Raw genomic sequence first — 15300 nt, 5'->3', positions numbered from 1 at the left:
CGCACTGTATGCTTGAGCTGATTCGCCTTGATAAAAGATAAAGGCTCTTTGATAGGCTGCAGGTGCGCTGCTTTAATGAGCATTACCACCACCCCCACCCCTCTTGCTTCCCTGCAAAAACGCACCACAGACGCACATCTGCACATCTGTCATTCGATGCTCTGCAGCATCTCCCTAACCTCTCCTCCCCCACCTCCCTGCCTGTCACTCATCCACAGACTCTCACATACATACATATCTTGCACGCTCTACACATCACACACCGTAGCATTTGAGGAACCAAAGCGATGTCAGTGCATTTGCTGTTCAATGAAATACTTTTCCTGTATTGATACAGCTTGTCTGGCTCACTGAATCCAACAAACTGTCCAAAAAAACATCCAAACCCCACCCACCAGGGGCATTCCAGGCAGGCTAAAACAAACGCTCAAAGAAATGGAAAAATGAATTTAAAAAAATACAGTAATACAGATGCAGTTTGGCCTGCTCGCAGCTGTTAGAGACACACTGGAGAAAGAAAGAAACAGGAAGAAAGACAGAGAGAGATGTTAGGTGTTTGTGGGCACTTGCTTTCCCCTCATTCAGGGCCTAGGGTGCCAAGGGAATAGCTTGATGACGTGGGTTGTGGCCTGGGCAGGAAACATGGGGAGGAACTTGTGGCTTTATATTAAGTGCTGGGGCGGTTAACAGGAAAAGATAACCTGTTTCTGTTGATATAGCAAGGAAGTGTGAATTCTTGGCACATGCGAGATGTCGCAGAGAGGAACAGAACGACGATGCCTTCCTCTCTGATAGACTGGCTTACTGGAATTTCCTCGAGTTCACTGTGGTTTTGTTTGGGTGGCTGTGATGGAGTGCCGGAGTGTTACAGGAATGCTTTCAGGGACATTCCTGCTGTAACAGAAAAGGTGTTTCTTATGCAAGGAGAGATACTATTGCATCATAGCAGCCAGGCAGGTTTATCTATGACCCGTTGAATGATTGACCTTGTTGCAAGTGGTCATTTTTAAGGTGCAAACAAATAGTTTAGTTTAAGCAGTGTTGTAAATCAGTTGTGTAAAAGGAGTTGTTTAGAAAGTACTCAGTGGGGGAAATAAAATGAGTCATTATCTTTAAAGGGGTTAAATGAAAGTCAACCACAGCATAGAAAAATATGATAAAAATGTCCCATAGACAATATTGCTTGAAGTTTGTATTTCTAAACTGTATCAGAAAATATTATGTATAATCCATAAGAAAAATGTGTCACTCTTTCACAAGCAATATATCATTTTGGTATTCACGGTGTTATTATAATATCAGTGTTTTGAGAGTATACCTCCCTTTGCCTGAAGAAATAAAAAAATGTCCTGTTGCACTTTTTGACACGAGACACACACTATTTTACACCATGTGCTAACTGCATTAATAAAAATATTGCTCTGGTAAAATGCTGTATGCATTGCCTTCTGCAGCTATGCACTGCTGTCACACACACACACACACACACACACACACACACACACACACACACACACACACACGCCAGAATTATTACACTACACTTATTACAATACTTAAAATTCTAATTTCTGATTTTACACTATTTCCTGTCTGTCTTGTGTGCAACCTAAATTTTCTCACTGACTGAAGCACAATTTGCTTCTATATATTTATATTCAAGAAAAACCTTAAAGCATTTTAATTGTAAAATAAATAAATAAAATGTATCTGTAATTGCCATAATTACATTAAAAAAATACTACATTTAAAACCAAAGTTGCTTGTATGTGTTACTAATTTTGAAAATAATTTCCAGAGTGATGTGAAATTCCCATGAAAAATAGTGCACACTTGTAATGTAAATCAAGAATTGCAGACTGACTGACACACACACTTCCCCTTCTCCTCCATTCAATCAATTGGTCAGCCAAACTGACACCCAGTCAGCCATTCAGTCAGTTAGTCAGTCAGCAAGCCACCTAGTCAAGCAGTCAGTCAGACACCCAGTCAGTCAGTCAGTCTGCTGTTTGGGCAGGGTGGAGGCTCGTAGACGGGCCCTTTGTCTGAGCAGAGAAGCCCCAGACACAACAGTGGCCAGCCCAGGCCCCTCACAATGGCCCTCCACACAAAGGCCCACACACTGGGACAATGGGCAGGGCTCAGAGTGGGGGTGGACGGCTGAGCTGAGGTTACCCACCTGCACACTTCAGGACCGGACCCCCACCCCCCATCTCTCCCCGCACACACACAAGCAAAACCCCTCCACCCCTCAGCTCAACCCATCCATCCTGCATTAGAGAGCTGCTGCAGGTGTCTTCCTGTGTCGGAGGTATGAGGGGGAAGCAGGGAGATACTGTGAAATATAAGCTCAAATTTGGGTTTCGCAACAGAAAATGTGCCATCATAGAGACTGAGACACGTGTGTAGTAAAATAACCACAGGCCAAACAGAGTATACATTAATCACCATATGACATATTTATGTAAAAGAAAAATACAATTCCATTAGATCAAACATGGCCTTATCTTTAAGCAGTTTTTGTTATTGCCAGTATTGTAATTTTAACTGACAGGACTTCTCTACTAAATAACAATTGTATGAATTTATTTGAAAATATAATTCATGCAATACAATAAATATATTTTTAGAACATTAATTCTTAGTGATGCATATAACTAAGATGTACAAAAATACACTTCCTAAGTTCCACCACTAAACATAAAAAAATGAGCAAAAACGTATTTTTCTTCAATTGCATAAAATTTGTGTGTAACCCTTATTAGTAGCAGAAACACATTTAGGATGACAATATAATTTAAAATACACCAGTCAAGACACAGAAAGCACAATTGCTCTTTTTCTCTTTCTTTCACTCTCTCTCTCACACACACATACTTACTTGCTTACACTCACACTCCCAACACACACACACACACACACACACACACACACACACACACACACACACACAGAAACACATATGCTTTGTAAGAAGCCAGTGAAATAGTAAAAAAATATTAAACTCTCAGTATTTTACCTTTCAGTTTAGGATCGTATTTTGAGCTCAAGGGAGTTTCATTTTTTCCATGAAAGCCATTCCCATGATAAGTTACTGAATGTTACTGGCTGCAACAAGTGGTCTGCTTTCCCCACACTCCTTTTGATTGGATAACCAAAGTGTCAGTCATCAGCCCACTCAAAATGCTGCTTCATATTGGGAGTGTCACTCCATTGCACCAAGATGCCTCGATGCACAGAAATCCATTCACACAGCTGCTGCTGCTGCACACTCAGGCTGGTTTTGGACAGTTTTTTTTTTTTTTCCTCCTTTACTTTTAAAAGCTGATTTTTTTTGCAGCTATTTTCTTACAAGTTAACATTTTTTCAGCTTCACGTAACAGAAGAATCGAACATAGTGTGTGTGATGGTGAATTTACACCAAGTGTAAAAAGCAACCACAAACCAGAGATTTAGTTTTATCTTTTTAATTGATTGCAACACATTTTATAACCACACATTACAAAATGCACATCAAATATTTTATCAGGCTCAGTTTGCAACCTTATTGATAAGAAAAAAAAACTACCAAAAATATGCTTTTACAAAATAAGACAATTATAATAAAGTAAATGCCACTTTGGATAACCGTAATCAAAAACCCATTTTTTATTCTACATTAAAAAAGCTTGACATAAATAAGTTAGTATAATTTCTCAGTGTTTTACAAAATTATGTACATAGGTACATTGTAAAGATTTACACAAATACACAGGCATGGTGACTGCATCTCTGAGACAAGCTGTTTCCTCTCCTCATCCAGCTGTACACTGGTCTCTTTGAATATAACCCACACTTTAGGCAAATAAAGGGAAGCTTTTAGATGCTCACATTTGCATCCTCAGCAGGCTAACAACATTGGTGGAAAAAAAAAAGTACAAACAAAAATGTAGATTTAAGTCTAGGTTATCACAAAGTAATACAATGTGAAGTCAATTAAGGAGCACTGGCAGTGCTGGCAACCATACTGAAGCAACCATGTATTTGGTATTGTAGGACATTCAACCCATTTCAGAAAACCTCCTCTCTGCAGAGCAGTAAGGCTGTCCAAACAATAGGAATACAGTCAACGAGAGGATGAATTTACACAACACAACCTGTGCAGTTTGTATGGTCTTTGTCCTTCAATATCTGAGTACCTCACAACTCCAGAGGAAATCAATCACACACCATTACAACGTGGCTGTAATGGTGTGCAGGAGAACTTGAGAAAAAAAAAAAAATCATATTCCAGGATTCAACTGATGCTAAAAGCATCTCTATCACAAAATAAATACTGGGTGATTTAAAGATATTCCTTACAGAAATATTACTTTTTTTCTGTGTTGATTTCCTGGGGAAATAGATGTAATAGGAGAACCTGCACTTGGTGACACTGAAATGACCAGAGGAAGGAAAAAAAATAATAAAACAAACAAACAGATGAGCTACATTTGTACCGTTCTTCACTGCTGAGTTAGGAAGATGACGGAGTGAAGAGACACTGTTTTGTGAAGCCATGATTTTGTGTTAAAAAAAATTGTAGCAGTTAGGGACCGTGTCAAAGTCACACTGCCTTTCAGAAAAAAACGAAAAAACAAAAACAACCCCCCCCCCCCCCCCCCCCCCAAAAAAAAAAACAACAACAGCATTTTGGAAACATTTATCAAACTACACTGCAATTCTTCAAGTCAAATCAAAATTCACACCTTTTTACATAAAGGATTTGTTTTCAAATCATGTTTTCTTATGTGCTACATATGGAGAGAAATATAATATATATTTATTTACACACAGGTAGTAAAAAAGGAGCAAAAAAGGAAATCAAACCTAATTGCACACTGCTACATTGACTGCTTTTAGAGGCAGTAACTTTAATTGAGTGCCACAACTTTAGTGTTTCTATTCAGTGCTTCAACAGCGTCCTCCCCCGTCTTCAGGAGAGTTGATATGTTTCTGATGCTGTGTAGTTCCTCTTCCGAAAAAAAATCGGCCAACACTGAGGTTTCCCCATGTAAAAGGGGAAATACATCTTCGGCTCTGTGGGGCAAATCAGATAAAAAAATAAAATAAATTAAAAAATAAATCAGAGAGGTTGCAAGATAAAGTCTAATGTTTGACACAGAGCATCATGCAGCAACATACAAAGTCTTCTTCTTCTTCTTTTTTTTAAATCAAGAAAGTTAATAGAAACTGGACAGAACAATTGTGCAGTGTTCACCTAAAAACATGGAAAATATAAGATTCAGTGTTCCATCTGACAAATAGGGAGGAGGGCAAACTTGCAAACAACAAGTGTACACAAATAAAGTGGCAATACACTAAAACACTCCAGCAGCTGTTGTTCTTGTCCTGTGATAGTTATCAAACAATACTGGCAGCTATTCTGCACACAGTCATCTTCATATGACTTAAAATGATGTGCCAAGTTATGTGGAAAAAAATAGTGGGACTTATTTTTACATCTGCACTTGTATTGTCTTGAATAATATATGATAATTATCCATATTAATTATTTTAGTAGGTGGCCACTATAGGGCCAAAACAACAACTAGGAAGCATAACAGAAATCGGATATTTTTCAAGATAACCTCACTCTTTTTTTCCTCCACATCAAAAACATAATATGTACATATTTTCTCCTAATAGATTTTTTTTACCTGCCCTAAAAATATGTTTGTTTCCAACAAAAAAAAAAAAACAGACTAAAAAAGGCAAAGATAGGTGTTTATCCTCCCCCTGCCTCCACAGCCCTGTAGTTCACATCCTGCCACTACAACTGTGCACTTTTCGTGTCTTTTTAGCCAACAAGCGCACACTTGATTTCAGACCTGCACGGCTCCCTCACTGCACACTCTCCACCGGCAGACACAGATGTGTGTGTGTGTGTGTGTGTGTGTGTGTGTGTGTGTGTGTGTGTGTGTGTTGTAACATTAGTGTGCAGAGTGTGTGCAGCACACACACACACACACACACACACACACACACACACACACACACACACACACACACACACACACACACACACACACGAGACCGGCCCCCTTCCCGTCCCTGCTCTGCGCTGAGGGCAGTGGCTGCTGACGTGTTACTACTACACTGTTGTTCAGCACTTGTTTACAGTTTAGTCGGAAACTCGGGCTCGCCGTGGCAGCGGCTGTAGTAAAAGGTGTAAATGCACTGCCACCAGCTTCTCTATTCTACTTTACTCTTACCTCATACCGATCACACAGCATCGAGACACAGTTTGAGTGCAAAAAATAAATAAATAAAAAAAAATAAAAATACAATTGAAAGCTTTGGTGAAATCTAGCAGCTGCAGAATGGACTCCCCCTTTAACTACTATTACTACTACAAGTTCAACTAAATGAATGGAGCAGCCTGAAAACGCCTTTGAAGAGCACACATGAAAATACATATCTTAGCTATCATAACCGCACATTTGTGTGAAATTAAAATTGTAAGTGCACATGGTTTGCATTAAGATTTCCACCTGACAGTATAGATATGATATAACGAGATTAAAAATGGGGTATTTCCCTAAATTAACGCAAGCATTTCGAGGCAAACAACAGCTGGAAGAGGAGGGGGTGTAGACTGCATTTTAAGCCATTATGCTCCAGTTGGACTTGCATCACGCAGAAGCTCAAGAAAGTGACATTTTACAAAAGTTGCACCAAACATCAAAAAAAGAAAAGAAAAGAAGATGCTTACCGTCGTCTCGTCCTCACGTTTGCCTCTTGGGACTGGTCCTTTCTGGGTGTGTGTTCTGCAGAGTGGCTCAGGCTCGGACAGCTAACCTCCTCTGAGCTGGTGTGTGACCTCTTACTTTGGGCCGAGGGGTCTGCAAAAGCAAAGTTCACTGTCAGTCAGTCAAAAGAAAAAAGAAAAAAAAATAGGGGAAAATAACCACAAAAAGGGGTCGTATTTAACTGTTGTGCATCATGCTCGACCACCCCTCAATATGCACATTTTTTTTCATTTTTGCTCCAATTTCAGAGCTTATTAAAAATTATTTGAATTAGTTGAGCGAAATGCCATCACTTTGACCGATATGTTGGATTTTGCTCCAGCCTTGGCTTGCCTGTTAAAACACAAATGGGTGAAAATGAGCGATCATTTTTGTTGCATATCAAAGTACCGTGACATGCAGGTCTTTTCCTCATCCCGGTGCACTGCTCCGTGCACTCCATCTGCCCATCAGACCTCTCGATGTCTTCGCTCGGAGCCACCACAACACAGTTATGATTCCCGTTTAGATCCACATTGTTATTCCCAGCGGAGCAGACGCCCTTCTCCCTCCGAGGCTGTCTGCTGTAGAAATCCGGTAGGTCTCTACAATCCACTAATTCCCAATCCAGCCTGCCGTGGGCCAGCGGCTTGTGATTGGCGAAGTCGAAGCCCCACTTGGCGGAGGCAGCATCGTCCATCTCCCGCAGATGTCCCTTTAAATCCCTCTTTAACTCTTCGTGATCCACCGAGCCGAAGAGGCTTCTGCAGGCTGACGGTTTCGGGTGATCCGACACCCGGGGGTCCGTCCGCTCCAGCGTCGGGCTCCCGTTTGAAAGTCGAACATCTGACATTTTCCACCAAAGAAAGAGAATATTTTTCAAACAGCCGGGAGCGTCCAGGTTTCACAAGAAAAAAACAACAACACACACACACACACACGCACACACATACACATACACACACACACAGCTCAAATACAACGACTATCTCCTCGTCGCTGAGCAAGATCCAAAACAAGCGTAAAACGATTTATGCCATGCAGACGTCGAACTGGAAACGGTAACGGCCGCGGCGTTTTCAAGCCGAGAGTCGTCTCCACGGATCATCTAAACACAGTGCAGAGGAACTGAAGCTGCTCTGTCAGTTTCGTCCCGTAGTGAGAGAAACTGCAGACAAACCTTCTCAGTACCCAATATGGCGATTGAGAGATGTACTTGGGATTGAGAGGGGAGGTTGACTCGGGGGGCTGGGGGTGGGAGGTGGTGGGGAGGGGAAAAAATGATTGACACACAGAGCTATTTAAATACGAATACCTGCCGCTCATTGGTCCGAGCATCTTAAGCCCGCCCACTCTCTTAAGGTGGACCGGCTGTGTTGCTGCAGGCTTGCAACATCCAGGAAGTCTGGGCATTACAGTAAATCCCACATTTTCTTTTAACTGAGAAGTGTATCAATTTCTTAGACCAAGACAATCATCTTGAAAGTAAAAATTACTTTTTGCACATCCTCAAAAAAAGTTTCAATTAAGGTGTGCTTTCATTTTCGTTTCATAAAGCATACTTTTAAAATAAACATGAAGCAGTGTACACTTAGTGTTTTCTCTTACACTCTTTTTCAGCTACCAAATTTGACAAAATTAAATTTTGATTAGGGATGAAAGCTGCAGACAAATTGAAATATCTATTAGCTGACATGCACAATGTCATTTTTTAAAAAGTACTTCGCAATAGCAAGAAACGGGTACATTTCAGAGTCGAGTTCAAGATCTAATCATGATTTTTCAATTTAGAACAAGCTTCTCTGCAAAAAAGCTGAGGACAGGAGACCTTATTGTCTGTCTGATCCTGATATATTTTAAAACACAAAATTAAATTGGATGGCACAACAAATCTGGCTCCAGAAAGATTTGGAAAAAAAAGTTGTTGAGGAATTTTGTTCATTTTCAAATGAATAAGAAAATTAATTACTTGAAACATTCCACCTTAAAGGAGATGACATTTCTGAAAATACAACTAATCTTAGAGATGTGGGCCCTCAGTTTAAGCAGGTAACCCCCCCCCCCTCCCCTATATCAAAACTATGAAGTGATTGCAGAAAAAGGAAACAAAAAAAACAAAACAAAAAAGCCTGTAAACTGGTCAAAAGTGCAGCTCTACAACTTCGTATTTCCACCCATTGTCGTGAGCTGAGTGAGGTAAATTAAGGTCAGCACACACACAAGACCCTCACCTCATCTACACCAGCCCCTAAGAGACAATAGCTTAAAAAGCCACGCACATATCCACATTCAGGAGCCTGTAAATGCAAAAATACATAAATCAAAAAAATGAATGCCGGACAAAGACCCTGTGAACTCAAAGTTAGAAATAGTAATTTACACCACAATGAAAATGTTATACTTGAAAGAAAATTCTACTGGCAATTTTGAAAACAATATTCTACCAATGAAAGTATTAAATTTGTGTAATCTAAAGACAACCTACAAGCAAAATTTGTTTGCTTTGAAATGTATCAAATATCTTTCTTTTCTTTCTAAAACACTTTACACCATCCACCACTAAGACTGAAAAAACAGCCACATGACGACAGCTGCTGGCCTCGTCTCCACACCAAATAGAAGGAAACATGATTTGCCTAAAATAGAACCTGAAGCTGTTTGCGAGAAATGATGCAATTTAATTTTACTGAGAGCAATTATTTACCTATGGGGTCACAGCAGGCTATGTGGTGCAGCTGTGGCGGCCTGCAGCACCACCATTATAGCTGGGACAATGCTGCCCCCTAGTGCACATTTGGCAAGAGTTAACAGCAGTTGAATGTCAGCAGGCAACAATCTTTATATGAAATTCTTTTAATACCATAGCTTTATATAAACATCAAATCTGTACATGTACATATTTATATGACAACCAGAGGCAATCACTTGGAGTTCAGACTGTGCCAAAAACCCTGTACATTCCAAAAATACCAGTCCGTCCACGTGTCCTCACTGACCCTGCCAAGGTGTAGTTGCCCTACCTTCCCAGTCAGTCCATCACAGTAAACTGGAGGCAGCTTCAAAGACTGAGCCACTTGATTATGTAGAAGTTCTTCTTGCCCACTCTGAGCAGGCTTAGTCCATTAGACAGGATGTGAAGTTTGGGGATCAGAACCTGCTCTGGTTTCTCTGTTCGTTTGTGGTTGATCCACACTGCTCCCTCTGAAACCATCTGATACCTGCACACAGACATTTAAATTGTCAATTAGTACAGAATTTCATATTCATCACCCTGTCTAAAAAAGTCAGGACACTGCTTTGCATTTTAGCACCAAGTGTAACATTATTGATACAAAATGATAAAAATTCAAACCCATCTAACAAATTATACTGATGATCTTTGGGGTACCAGTATCCTCACACTACTCTGCTAGGAAAAGATGTGGTATTGCAGACAATCCTGTTGTCTCCTGGAATAATTAATGTGCATGAACGAAAACAAGTTATTGATTAAGTGATTACATGACTGACAGAAAATGAATCACAAACAAATTTGATAATTGCTTAATCATTTCTGCGAAATAGCTAAATGAGAAAATATGTTTTTGTAAATTGGGTGGACAGACCCTTTAACTTTCATTTATCCATACAGGAGCACAAGAACATTAATATGTTTAAAAAAATCTTTTGGTAAGTTTTAGTAGCTTCCACACTGGAACTTAAATGAGTAAAAGCAGGGTCAGTGCGCTCACCCTCTGGGTCCTTCAGGGATGGCATTGACCTTGCGACAGGCATCTATCACAGTTGTTCCTGGCTCCAACAGCATCTCATGGAAGGGAGCCTCCCTGAAGAGTTCCTGCAGCTCCTCGTCACTCATTTCCTCCAAGGCCTGCACGCTGCTGTGGTACAGCGCATTGGTACATCTGCAATGATGATGATGACCGTGTAAAGTGAATTCAGACATTTTCTTCTAAACACATTAAATAGGTCACAAATGTATTTAAAAAAGGTGTAAAAAGTATTTCAACCATTTAGATTTGAATTGTGGAGCTAGGCTTCACAAACTGTATTTCAAGATTTCTGTGTTCAGGATTTAGTGGGCGGGTCTGAAAATCACCACCGTATAACCCGCCCCTGCTGCTGTAGGTATACATACAGGGGCTGGCAGCTGAGTTAGCCGCCGAGCTAGCAGCTGAGCTAGCGGCAGAAAGCTAGAGGTAGTGACTTTGATTGACAGGTGACACTTGGTAGGGGTAGGGGTTTCAGGGAACTCGGCGGACACGCCCACAGCGTTTGGGAGCAAAGACAGAGGCTGATTTTTACACAACTTTGAAGTCTAATTTCATATATTTGGCGATATTTTTAATCATTCATATTTGGCAGGGTGGTTAACAACACACTTTTCTGTGGTATGTCAAACTCAGAACACATATTTATTCTTACTTTACACAGACTTTAAGTATGACTGTACTGCTGTGTGCACTCTTCTGGCTTGTCCTCTCCCTAGAGTCTACAGGTAACACAAATTTGTCCTGTTCAATTCTACAACTTAATGAGTATTTTTAAATCTCCCTTAAAATAGGTTTAACAGAATTATTAAAAATCTGAAAAAGAAAAGATTGAAAGAAATTATTATACATACATAGTGAGCATTATATGTAGTTAAACAAGTCTCATTCTGACCTCTTAGCACTCTCGAGGCCCTCCTTTCCATGCACCAGTTTTGTCACCTCTGCAGCAAGGCGTTTATGTGCGAGGCGTTTACTTGGATCCTCTGTCTGCTGTTCCATCAGTCGCTCCACCTCCGCCAGAGGCAGGAAGGTGAACAGCCTCAGGTACCTGCAGAGTGACCACACAAAACTGAGCCACTCATTACAGTCTACAGACTACATGTACTAGTTTTTAGCAGTTGATTTATATGTCTCTGGCTGACCTTGACCTGATTATCTCCTGTAATTTGAGTTTTATATATAGCTGACTGGCCAAAATAACTGGATGTAGATTAACTAGGACACTATGGTATAATAATACAATACCTATTAATTAATATGTGACAATCAGATTAGGTGATGAGATTAAAACACCCATTGAGATGCTTCTCTTTCTTTCTTTTGATATACAAAAGCTTCATCTTAACTTACTGTCCAACACTGGCGTCAGGTTGCCTGAGAAAATACTGATAGAGCTCAAAGGGAGATGTTTTGTCTCTGTTGAGCCACACTGCGTTGCCTGCCGTCTTCCCCAGCTTGTCCCCAACAGAGCTGGTCACCAGTGGGATGGTCAGGCCATACGCCTCGTCACCACTGGCTCTGGAGAGGAATCAAGAGTTATTATCCGAGAAGAGTCATGTCTGGCATAGGTAATTAAGAAATGACAAGTGGATTTGTTGACATTGCTGATTTGCTGGTATCTTTTAGCATGCCTGATCATAGTGTGGGCACTAATTCAGCATTCAGTGGGATTAAATAGGGACATGATGATCATACCATGTCATGTCGTTTTGTTAAATTTTGTCCAAATGTATGATTTCAAGCAAAATGTAATTAAAAACTAAAAATGTACATTTACATGTATGTATGTATGTATGTATGTATGTATGTATGTATGTATGTATATATATATATATATATATATATATATAGAGTGAACCACTTCAATAATTTAATTAGTTTGGTCAAATTAAAGAAAAGGGAGCTGCATGATGGATTGGAAGTACGCCGAAATTAAAGGGTGGCTTCTAGCATTTCACACAAGGTAGTTAGTCACATTTTCTGGTGTGTATGTTTAGCCTTCTCTGCATGCCGAAAACAGATGCCATGGGCCCAACAATAAATTATTCTCTGTAGTGGACATTCACTTGTAAATTAACTCATGTCCAGATATGAAATTGAGATTTGGAATTAACTTTTTCCCCATACAGAATAAACAAAGCCTGACTGACATTGGCCAGCCAATACTATCAGATGATACTTGGCCTATCACAGATCTATCAATATTGGCGTACGTTGTCTGATACTATAGACTGTATATACATATGGACCTCAAGACAGCTTCCGAAAAGTGAAGCCAAAACATCTTGATTACCCCCTTGTGGCTGGCTGCATTATAGATCATAAGTCCCTCTATGTTTGGGGAAGGGACATAAATCAAAAAAAAAAAAAAAGTACACGTCAAAGACGATTTCTATCATTTTAGGTGGTTCTTATCACGCTGATGTTTGTCCAAGTGCTAATTTTTCTGATAAGTTTGTTTTGAATGAGTTATTTGATGATATAAAAAGAGAGTGTGACGTTATGATTGACAGCTGTGAAAGTCGCTCTCAAACCTCCATCAGGCAGCTGGTGAGAGGGCTTGACCATCATCTCCTGCCTGACTCTAATGCGCACACTCAGATTTCAAATGATGCAAGTTATATAAGCAGCATTTTATGTGTATTTGGTTCCTTTTTTTCATTTAAGTTTAATATATAAGGACATATGTATTTTTTGTTGTTTTTTTATTTATTTATAATTGTTAAATTCTCAATGAAGTTTGCAGTTTTGGTGCACTGATGTCATTTTAAAAATAAAGTTGATTATTAAACTGTAAAGTACCATGTCTCCATTACCACTGGCACAAGTGTTTGATAACCACATTTGAGGGATCCCTGCAAAAAATGTGTATTCATGTATATATTCTGTTTATGTAAGATTATTGGCCGATAAATCGATATTGTAATGTTTTTTCCCTAAAATCCAGTATTGGTCCCAAAATCCAGTATTGGTCACGCCCTACAAACAGCTGCTTCTACCTGAAGCGTGGACATGGACAATGGACATGCCTACTTGATCTACATGATTTGACTCATGGCCAACCATCAAATGACCCAGCTGGTGGGTGCTTTGGAGCTGAACCTCCCATGAGCTGGTTCTGATAACAGTCACATTTTCTGACGTGCGTGCATTAACGAAGCATCGTCGACATATTTAAATTACCAGAATTGTCAACGAGATTTGGTACCGATCACTCCCTCTCCTTCTCTTTAGTACAGAAAACAGATCAGCTAGGGGGATGGACATTTACTTGTGAATGAACTCGTGGCCAGACATCATATTGCCCAGCTGGTCGTTGCCTCCGAGCTGAATCTTGCAGCCATATATTTGGTTCAGGTGGTGGAAATCATAAGCCTGGAACACCTGGTAGGTAAACTCTGTCAGGCTCATACCATCTTCACTCTTCAGCCTGGACTGCACGCTGTGGCGGCTGAGCATGGTGCCCATCCTGAAGTGTCTACCGACCTCCGACAGAAACTGCACCACACCCCAGTCCTTGTACCAGCTCAGGTTGTTAAGTACTGTCACGGTGCCCAGCTTCCTGGAGCCATCGTGGAAGTACATTTCGTGGTTGGAGAATATCGTCTGGATGCTCTCCCGGATGCTGCGGGTGTTTGCCTCCGCTGCGTCTGGGGAGAGCCGCTCCCGCTCGCTCGTTTTCCCGCTCGGGTCTCCGATTTGTGCCGTAGCCCCTCCGAGCACAGCAAGGACGTGGTGGCCGGCGCTACGGAAGTGCAGGAGGCCGATGATAGCGAGCAGGTTGCCCACATGGAGGCTGTCAGCCGTGGGGTCAAAGCCGCAGTAAACAGTCTGAGCACCGGACTTGAGCAGCCGAGGGAGCTGATCCTGGGCTGAGCTTTCGGGGAAGGAGTCCTTCAGCACACCGCGTTTGTTTAAGGTGAACAGCAGTCCGTTGTGTACAGTAGTAGAACAGTGAAATGTAGAACGGAGTGTGAGGCACAAACTCGGGAGAATACAGGACCTATGCCGCGATACATAGCGGCAGCTCCTTGCTATGGATGTAGCCATGTTGGACAATGTGACAAGAAGACAGAGGAGGAGGAGGAGGAGTCGAGGTGAAGAATACACAGTTTGGCAGGAGTAGAGCGCCCTCTACCGCACTGGTTCTCATAAAGGGTGCTTGCACCTTTCTAGAGGGTCTTGGAGGTATTAACAGTAGGTGAGATGGTGACAAATGTTCCATCCATCCACTTAATACAGGCATAGATTAAGCAAATGTATTGAAGTCCAGGAATATGAACTCAGATAAGTTGCAGGTCCTAAGTATGTTATTCATTCATTTGGCTCATAGCACTTGAACAATGAGACACATTTACATCCATAACATGACCATAACTCAGTGGTTAGGAGTCTGACTCACTTGAAATTCTGCATAAATCCTCCTTGTACAAAGCCCTAATATTCTTATTCCAAAAATCACACCTACAATTAGCCAATCAGAATAATTGTCACGTATCATCACTATGTCTTTTTGATGCAGATCTTTTTTATCATTAATTTCTGTATATTTGAGCAGGCTGTATGTACTGTGCATAACCACCTACTCGATGTATTACTATTTTAACCCATCATACAATATTTATTTCAGCACTCTTTGCACTCTTACACACTTTTGCACTATTTGTATCCTGTTTACAGTCACAGAAATGGTTTCACTTGTATATAAACCTTATATGTTGTTGTCCACTACATATATGTCTATTATTGTGAGAGATTTTTGTATGTTTGAGAGCCACTGA

The 15300-nt window shown here is 40.6% G+C and overlaps 2 protein-coding genes across 2 annotated transcripts; both read right to left on the bottom strand.

The window, feature by feature from the left end:
- Positions 1 to 3457: 3457 nt before the first annotated feature.
- cdkn1bb (cyclin dependent kinase inhibitor 1Bb) lies at positions 3458 to 7933 on the bottom strand. Its single transcript, XM_062421329.1, has 3 exons — positions 7161 to 7933; positions 6734 to 6863; positions 3458 to 5058 (listed from the first exon to the last, which is right to left on the bottom strand). Exons 1-3 carry the CDS (start codon positions 7600 to 7602, stop codon positions 4893 to 4895), a joined length of 738 nt encoding a protein of 245 aa, XP_062277313.1. The 5' UTR covers positions 7603 to 7933; the 3' UTR covers positions 3458 to 4892.
- A 963-nt stretch (positions 7934 to 8896) lies between these two features.
- yars2 (tyrosyl-tRNA synthetase 2, mitochondrial) lies at positions 8897 to 14569 on the bottom strand. Its single transcript, XM_062421519.1, has 5 exons — positions 13791 to 14569; positions 11870 to 12037; positions 11412 to 11567; positions 10481 to 10651; positions 8897 to 9967 (listed from the first exon to the last, which is right to left on the bottom strand). The coding sequence occupies exons 1-5, from the start codon at positions 14567 to 14569 to the stop codon at positions 9808 to 9810; spliced, it is 1434 nt and encodes a 477-aa protein (XP_062277503.1). The 3' UTR covers positions 8897 to 9807.
- Between the last annotated feature and the right edge of the window lie 731 nt (positions 14570 to 15300).

The sequence above is a fragment of the Scomber scombrus genome, chromosome 6 (assembly GCF_963691925.1).
Source record: "Scomber scombrus chromosome 6, fScoSco1.1, whole genome shotgun sequence".
Taxonomy (NCBI): Eukaryota; Metazoa; Chordata; class Actinopteri; order Scombriformes; family Scombridae; genus Scomber; species Scomber scombrus.
The sequence above is the reverse complement of the archived record's forward strand: the minus strand, read 5'-3'. Positions and strand labels throughout refer to the sequence as shown.

Excerpts from the sequence above, each read along its gene's own strand:
- cdkn1bb (XM_062421329.1), bottom strand. The coding sequence starts at position 7,602 with ATGTCAGATGTTCGACTTTCAAACGGGAGCCCGACGCTGGAGCGGACG. Across the intron at positions 6,864-7,160 it reads GAAAAGACCTGCATGTCACG|ACCCCTCGGCCCAAAGTAAG; the intron begins GTACTTTGATAT and ends TTGCTTTTGCAG. Across the intron at positions 5,059-6,733 it reads AACGTGAGGACGAGACGACG|AGCCGAAGATGTATTTCCCC; the intron begins GTAAGCATCTTC and ends TTTGCCCCACAG.
- yars2 (XM_062421519.1), bottom strand. The coding sequence starts at position 14,569 with ATGGCTACATCCATAGCAAGGAGCTGCCGCTATGTATCGCGGCATAGG. Across the intron at positions 11,568-11,869 it reads CCTGACGCCAGTGTTGGACA|GTACCTGAGGCTGTTCACCT; the intron begins GTAAGTTAAGAT and ends GTCACTCTGCAG. Across the intron at positions 10,652-11,411 it reads GGCCTCGAGAGTGCTAAGAG|ATGTACCAATGCGCTGTACC; the intron begins GTCAGAATGAGA and ends TCATCATTGCAG.